Here is an 8,484-nt window from a genome sequence, read left to right on the forward strand (position 1 = left end):
TTGATGATTTTGATGATTTTAACGATAGAAAACTATGATTATTGTGTATTGCTGCATTATGGGTCCCGAAAGTGTGGTTTCGGGACCCGAAAGTATGATTATATTGTGTTTGGTTGAATTATGGGTCCCAAAAGTGTGGTTATATTGTGTTTGGCTGAATTAAGGGTCCTGAAAGTGTGATTTCGGGACCCGAAAGTGTAGTTTCGGGACCCAAAAGTGTGGTTTCGGGACCTAAAAGTGTGGTTTCAGGTCCCGAAAGTGGTTATATTGTGTTTGGCTGAATTAAGGGTCCTGAAATGGGTGTTTTCGAGACCCGAAAGTTTGATTCTATTGTGCTTGGCTGAATTATGGGTCCCACAAGTGTTTTTTCGGGATCCAAAATGGGTGTTTCGGAACTCAAAAGTTCGATTGTATTATGATTGGCTGAATTATGGGTCCCGAAAGTGTGGTTTCAGATCCCCAAAAGTGTGATTATATTATGTTTGACTGAATTAAGGGTCCCGAAAGTGTGGTTTCAGGACCCGAAAGTTTGATTCTATTGTGTTTGACTGAATTATAGGCCCCAAAAGTGTGGTTTCAAGACCCGAAATGGGTGTTTCAGGACCCAAAAGTTTGATTCTATTGTGTTTGGCTGTTATAGGTCCTGAAAGTGTTGTTTCAGGACCCGGAATAGGTGGTTTCGGAACCCGAAATGTGTGGTTTCAGGACCCGAAATAGGTGGTTTCGGGACTCGAAAGGTTGGTTTCGAGACCCGAAATGCTTCATTTATTTGATATGGTTTTTAAATGTTTATCTTTTGTTTTTGTAGAGCAAATAAACGTAAAAGGAATGCCCAAGAAACCAAAGCGCCCTTAAAGCATCAACAGCCCCCCCACAACTTATTTTTAACTAGGACATCATCTTATGGCCTTTTCAATCTTCTTCAACTGCTGTATAATGAACAAAAAGAAGTTGTGAAGTCAATAAGTTTTGGATCTCTACTATCATTATCGCTTTCAAAATGCCCCGGGAGATCTCTCATTATCTAGTCAGACAGTTTGACTATAGTAAATGTGCATTCACCCTAGAGAATGGTGAGGAAGTGAAAATCGAAGAAGAGGATGTTCAAATGATATTGGGTCTCCCTAGAGGGGAGCTGGACATTATAGAATACGAGAATATCGAGACCGATGACAAGTTGAAGGCATTTAGGACTCGATGGGGTAACCCTGTTAATGGCGCCCCTTTAGTGCCAATGAAAATGATTGAGAACAAAGCAGCTGACAACAATTTCAAGATAGACTTCGTATTATTTATGGTCAGCTACTTTCTCTGGTGTGATCACCTGAGTCAAGTTTCCAGGTATATCTCATTTCTGTTATTTTCACTTGCATGACAACATATATGTATGATATATGCATTGTTAAATAATCCTCAAATCTGTTTTTTTCACTTACAGGCATAGAATCCTGAAATCTATTTCAGATGTTGATAATATTAAGAAGTTCAATTGGTGCAAATTTGTATTTGAAGGATTAGTTAATTCATGTGAAAAATGGAAGGGTAATGAAAAACGACATTACCAAGGACCACAGACATTCCTTATTGTAAGTTATCACTAATCACTAATTTATTTCTCTGGTTTCAAAAATAAATGGTTTTAACATATGTATGTTTTTCAGCTGTGCTACGTGTATAAAGTGAGCAACCCTGAACTGGGAGGAATTAATGATTATCGATTTCCTATACTGTCATGTTGGAATGACACGATGTTGAAGTTTAGGCTGGATACGGAGTGGGCAAATGGAGGATTCGGACGTGGAAGCGATGTTGGACGCATTCCACTATCACCTCTTCAGAACGAGAAGACAACTAAGGATGAGGGGGAGTACGAAGAGACATATCAGGATAGGGGGCAAACGAGGAGGTGGATATGAATGTGGGGGAGAACGAGGAGGTAGATATGAATGTGGGGGAGAAAGAGGATGCATATGTGGGGGTGTCTGAGCCTCAAAAGACAGCAGCAGTACATAAGAAGGCAACACCTAAGAAAAAGTCAACACTTATGAATTCACTAGCACCTCCAATATAACACCTCTGAACACAGCAGCACCTGGGAACGCAACAAGTATGAATTTTACAGAGAATTTGGTGTGGATTGCTAAATATATATTGATGATTGACAAAGCCACAAAAAATTTGGCATCTTTAAGTTCAGGCTGGGATACAACGCCATTGTATGACAACGCCATCCACATCATACACACAACAATGGACAAGAATAAACGTTTTAGGGATGCCATGCACAGACACTTCAAAGATCGAATACCCACTATAGAAGCTGGGGTACACGATGAGGGGGGTCATGATCAGGAGGTCACAAGGAGTCCGTTCAAAATGAGGCGGGTCATGATCAGGGGGGTCACAAGGAGGCCGGTCAAAATGAGGGGGGTCATGATCAGGGGGTCACAAGGAGTCCGGTCAAAATGAGGGGGGGTCACAGTGAGGGGGGTCTCGATGAGGGGGCTCACGATGAGGTAGTACTTGATGTGGTGGTACAAAAAGATGGGGGTCACGAAGAGGAAGTACCTGAAGTGGTGGCTCCAAAAAAACTCAGAAAAAATCCCTACGACAAATGAAAATTCCAGCACGCTTTCAATCTCCATATATGACGCAGAACAAGCAAATAAATCAACCGAAGAACTTCAAGTCTGCCCAAATAGATCACCGAGATGAAGTCGTACCTGATGTGGTGGTACAAAAAGAGGGTGGTAACGAAGAGGAAGTACTTAAAGTGGTGGTGACAGGAAGAGAATTGGTGATAGGAAGAGAATTTGGAGGCTCTAAAAAAACAGAGAAAATATCCCCTACAACTTATGAAAATTCCAGCACGCCTTCAATCTCCATATATGATGAAGAACAAGCAAAAAAATCAAGCTTTCTTCGATTCTGCCCAAATAAATTACCGAGATGAAGTCGTTATGGGGTTCATTTATGCAATGAAGATGATGAGAATGCGAGGTAATTAACAATTACTTTTATTTCTTAGTTGAATGGTGTTTTCAAGTCCCGAAACCAGTTTTTTTTGTCGTTTCGGGACCTGAAAGCTTAGTTTCAGGACCCGAAATGGGTGGTTTTAGGACCCGAAAGGTTGGTTTCGGGACCCGAAATGGGTGGTTTCGGGACCTGAAATGGGTGGTTCATCGTCCTTAAATGGCGTTTTTTAATTTTTTTCTTCTTTATGTGGTTTCAGAAGGAATTATTGTATGTATCCGAGCATACCAATATCAACATAGGGCAATTTCAATCTATGAAAAATCAATGCCATGTTGAAAGTGGTATTATTGATGCGTGGGCAAACATTACGACATCTTCCCACGGGAAAATAGTTTTTTCGACAATCATTTCTGTAAGTCACTATATCTTTCATTGTTGTTTAAACCAATGGTCTTATTGTGATGTTGATTTCATTTGCAAGACTTTTGGAATGATGCAGAACCTTGTATTATCCAAATAATTGAAAAAATGAGAATTTTCCAAATAACACCCGAAGACATGAAAACTGCTAATATGGTAAGTCCAATATTTTTATATCATCTGATTCTTGCTCATATATATCATCTGAATCTTGGTCATATTTTTGCAGATATTTTTCCCAATTTTATACAAAAGTCACTATTATGTTGTTATCATCAATATGCGAAAGAGAGTAATCGAAATCATCGACAACCTTCCACTAGACCCAGATATGGCATGGGAAGATAAATATGTAACAACTCGGAAAATGGTAACGTTGAAGTGTTTTTTACATTTAATGTATGTTAAAGTGTTTATTAACTTCTTTCGTAAAATAGGTACAAAACTTTGTGGAGTTCTTCAAAACTATCGACCTGAAGATCGCAACCAAAATTGCTAAATTCCCGTTCAAAGTTTTGAAATTAGTTTGGCAAGACAGTTCAAATAAAACAGATTGCGCAATATACTGTATGAGACATATTCAAACTTACATGGGCGATGCAAATTGGGATTGTGGTATAACCATAACAAATGTAAGTTACATATTTTCACATTTTATTTGTTTTACAAATTTTTAATAACTATTGAATTATCATTTTTTATAGGCAAGGGGAATGCTTGAAGCTTTACGAGTCAAATACATTGCATTCATCGTCTGTTCACATTTAAACCAAAATTTGAGCACTATCTTTCAGAATTTTGTAGACATTTTAAAAGTAGATTGTCCTGAAATGTATAAGTTGTATATAAATAAGGAGGTCTCTTAAATAATTAGTACATTGTAGTATTTTCTAGTTTTCAATTATATTCAATTATTTTCTAGTCTTCAATTATAATCAATTATTTTCTAGTCTTCAATTAAAACACTCTTTCGGGTCCTGAAACCAGTATTTCTTGTCCCGAAACCACTCTTTCAAGTCCCGAAACCAATATTTCTTATATCGAAACCATGGTTTCGGGAAAAGAAACCAACATTTCTTGTCTCAAAAACATAGTTTCGGGTCCCAAAACACTCTTTTGGGTCCCGAAACCACTCTTTTGGGTCCTCAAACCAACATTTCTTGTCCTGAAACTACCCATTTTGGGTCCCAAAACCACCCATTTCGGGTCCCGAAACCAACTCCTCTTGTCCCGAAAATACCCTTTTAGGTCCCCTAACCAACTCTTCTTGTCCTGAAACCATAGTTTCGGGACAAGAAACCACTCTTGATCAAATATTCTAAGTGACAAAAATGTAAAAATATTAAAAGTGACAACATGATCAAATAAGTACTATCTTCGTTAAAATTATGACAAAAACGTAAAAATATTCAAAGTGACAACAACATGATCAAATAAGTTACTATATTCGTTGAATGTTATCCCCACACGCATTATCTTCGACATATATTTGAGAGGACAAAAGTGATGTGAAGAATAATTGAGTCGAAAGTGGATCATTCCATTGTTGTTGTTGTGTTGAATCCAAAACTCTAGATGTTGTGGCCGTATTTTCCTTCTTTTTTGATCTCGAAATCTTGGGGATTTTTTCAATTAAAGATTGTTTCCTCTTTGTTGGTGGTCGTCCTCGACTTCTAACTTTGTTAGGAGAGTGTATCAAAATAGATGTAGCGGGAGATTGAAATGGAGATGGAGATGGAGATGCTTCTGTGCTTTTGTCTTTAGATGCTTCGGTGCTTCCATGATTAAGTGACATAAACTATTCCATCAAACCTTTTATTCCGTTCATCCAAAAAGAACAATTGACTTCAGATTTTACTCCAACTTGTTGAACCTCTTGCATCAATCGAGTTAGACTATTGTGACATTTTTTTCTTCCACAGACATATCTGAATCATAAATGTTGGTGATATTTTGATACCCACGCTTAATATTTTTACGCAACCAGTCCATTATATATTACATTGGTACCTCATTCATCCTCATTTTTTTCAACACAGCCATGATATGCCTACACAAAATACCTCTGAACTCAAACAATTGACATTGACATTTCACATTGCAATCCATTTCGGTGTAATGTACTTTGTAAGAAACATCTTTTACATGTTCTCCATTAACTTCCAAAATGATTTCCTCAACTCTAAATATACAAGTTGACCCTTCCTCTTCAATGACTGAGATGTCGCACAACATCAAACCTCTAACTTCTTCTTGAACCAATCTAAATATATCTGGAGTGTAAAAGGTTTGGTATTGCCTTTCAAAGGCAAATCCACTAACAATTGGTATCAAAGAATTAAACGATTAAAAATCCAATTTCTTTTCTCTCTCGATATTTCTCAACATAGTCTTATCATATTGCTCGACGAATTGTTTGAGGGATGTTTTGGACTGCACGTAGTCATCAAAGAAGGCGTTCATACTTTCACTCCATTGAGATGTTGACATCCCGGTCCAAAATTGTTCATTCACATAAACAGGTATCCATTTAGATCTTTCCAAATACAAAGATTTCAACCAAACATTATCTTCCAGATGATAATCCTCTATTAGTCTATTCCAATCCTCTTCGCATTGTTGAATATTTATGGAGTTGTATACTATATTTTTCAGCCTCTTCTTTATTAGATGGTATTCAGTATGGCTTCCAAGTTTTATAGGAAGTTTCTTCATTATATGCCACAAACAAAATCGATGATGAGTTTTAGGAAATACCTTCTCAATTGCAATCTTCATGGATCGACATTGGTTTGTGATTATGGCATTTGGAGGTCTATCATCCATACATTCCAACCAAGTTATAAACAACCAAGTGAAAGAATTTGAATCCTCACTTGACAATAACCCACATCCAAGTAAAATGGATTGACCATGATGATTAACCCCAACAAACGGAGCGAACGACATGTCATAGCGATTTGTCAAATAGATTTGTATCGAAAGAGATAACATCGTGAAAATCTTTAAAGGCAGCCCTACACCTACCATCTGCCCAAAACACGTTTTTAATTCGGGGTTCCTCGTCCAAATCAATAAGGTAGAAGAAGTTTGAGTTCCTGGTTTACATTCTTAAGAAATAATTAGTGAGTGCTTCAGCATCCTCACTCCCTAATCTCAACCTTCGTGCTTCTGTAACGTAATTTTTACATGTTCTCTCATCGAAAGACATGTTTTCACACCCTCCAGCTTTCACTACAAGGGATTGAAATGTTTTGGGCACAGTTATTCCAGTTTCATCGTTTGTATCCAATCTTCTCTTTATATTTCCGTCTATTACTTTGTAGGATCTAACATGATGTATCCTCTTAGGGCTTAATGTATGGTTGTGCTCAAGAGAAATATTTGTTATCACATATCCCCCTTCATTTCGAACAACAACATTAATCTTTGCTTTATAATATGGCTTTGTTATTGGTCTAGGCTGATGAAACTTATTTTTGGTCTTCGATTCTTTCATAAAACTCTTGGCACAACCAATGCTGAAGTATTTCCTCTTACCACCTACATTTTTGCTCCCTAACTTGGTAATGCTGAATCTAGTTAAGTGGGCATATGATGTGTAGAATTTAAGAAGTTGTTCTTCGGAGGAAAATGTCATTTAACACTAGGAATGTGACTGCAAAAATTAAGTGCAACCGTAAGAAATAAGTCCCGAAACCACTCTTTTAGGTCCCAAAACCACAATTTTTTATTCCGAAACCACCCATTTCGGGTCCTGAAACCATCCATTATGGATCCCGAAACCACCCATTTCGGGTCCTGAAACCATCCATTTCAGGTCCCAAAACCACCCATTTCGAGTCCCGAAACCAACTCCTCTTGTTTTGAAACCACCCTTTCGGAATAAGAAACAACGACTTTGGGATCAGAAACCACGATTTTGGAACCAGAAACCACGGTTTCGGGACAAGAAACACGGTTTCAGGACAAGGAATGCCTATTTCTTATCCCGAAACGACCCTTTATGGTCCTAAAATCATCCTTTTGGGACGAGAAAGCACCATTTCGGAGTGGTTTCGAGACAAAAAAGACCCTTTCTTGTCTCGAAACGATCCTTTCTAGTTCCGAAATCACCCTTTCGGGACAAAAAGCACTCTTTTAGAGTGATTTCGGGACAAGAAATGTGGTTTCAGGACCCGAAAGCGTGGTTTCGGGACCCGAAAGTACCCTATCATTCCAGAAAGAGTGATTTCGAGACAATAAACATTCATAATGTGTCCCGAAAACACCCTTTTAGGTCCTGAAACAACCATCATGGGTTCCGATACCAGCTATTTTTAACCATAAATAATCAATGAGGTCTATAAACCATGTTTTCGGGACAAGAAACCATCCTTTCAGGACCCGAAATGACCCTTTAGGTCCCTAAACCAAACTTTCTAGTCCCGAAATGACCCTCTATGGTCCCGAAACCATAATTTCAGGTCTAGAAATGGTAGGTTTTTGGACATGTTGACACATTGAAATGTACATTTTTTATACCAATTGGGCAATCGAGTACCTTTCGGGTTCAACAGGGGTGGATTTGTTCAGGTTCGGTTCTTCATTTACTGTATTATTCAAGTTCGGTGCTTTGGTTTCTTGAAAGTTCAAACAGTTCTAAAATAAATTCATAAACCTTTAGATCTGTAAATAAATAGATCTGTAAAATCTAAACCCTAGATCTATAAAAACAAATAATCTAGATCCTTAAAAAGATACCATGAAAAAGTTTCATGGGGAGAAATAAATGCAGCCGGAGAAGAGAAATAAATGACGCCGAAGACGTTTCAGTGAGAGAAAGAAATATAGAAATAAATGCAGCCGAAAAATATGAAGCCCTATTGATGAATTATATATACTTTTAATTTCTCTCTCCTAACTGGCAAGACCACGTAAGATTCGTGGTCTTACTTTCGTTGATCATTCGTTATATTTATCATTTCTCCTTTATTAATAAGGTAAAATTTTTAATCAATTTTCTTATATATATATATATCCTTTTTCTCTTTTTTTTAATATGCATTTTTAGTTTTATGCTTATTTTTATATTTTTAAAGTGTTTTA

At 37.4% G+C, this 8,484-nt stretch overlaps 1 protein-coding gene and 1 long non-coding RNA gene across 2 annotated transcripts; both read left to right on the forward strand.

Moving 5' to 3' along the window:
- Positions 1-1,000: 1,000 nt before the first annotated feature.
- On the forward strand, positions 1,001-2,288 carry LOC124930148. Its single transcript, XM_047470513.1, has 3 exons — positions 1,001-1,341; positions 1,439-1,586; positions 1,662-2,288. Exons 1-3 carry the CDS (start codon positions 1,001-1,003, stop codon positions 1,914-1,916), a joined length of 744 nt encoding a protein of 247 aa, XP_047326469.1. The 3' UTR covers positions 1,917-2,288.
- A 243-nt stretch (positions 2,289-2,531) lies between these two features.
- LOC124929942 lies at positions 2,532-4,222 on the forward strand. The gene is made up of 5 exons (XR_007098668.1): positions 2,532-3,000; positions 3,233-3,388; positions 3,476-3,552; positions 3,626-4,028; positions 4,101-4,222. It is a non-coding gene; the product is annotated as an uncharacterized LOC124929942 (long non-coding RNA).
- Positions 4,223-8,484: the final 4,262 nt, after the last annotated feature.

This window comes from Impatiens glandulifera, chromosome 1 (genome assembly GCF_907164915.1).
Source record: "Impatiens glandulifera chromosome 1, dImpGla2.1, whole genome shotgun sequence".
NCBI classification, from domain to species: domain Eukaryota; kingdom Viridiplantae; phylum Streptophyta; class Magnoliopsida; order Ericales; family Balsaminaceae; genus Impatiens; species Impatiens glandulifera.

Coding starts and splice junctions, on each gene's coding strand:
- LOC124930148 (XM_047470513.1), top strand. CDS start 1,001: ATGCCCCGGGAGATCTCTCATTATCTAGTCAGACAGTTTGACTATAGT. Junction 1,342..1,438: donor CACCTGAGTCAAGTTTCCAG/GTATATCTCATT, acceptor TTTCACTTACAG/GCATAGAATCCTGAAATCTA. Junction 1,587..1,661: donor GACCACAGACATTCCTTATT/GTAAGTTATCAC, acceptor TATGTTTTTCAG/CTGTGCTACGTGTATAAAGT.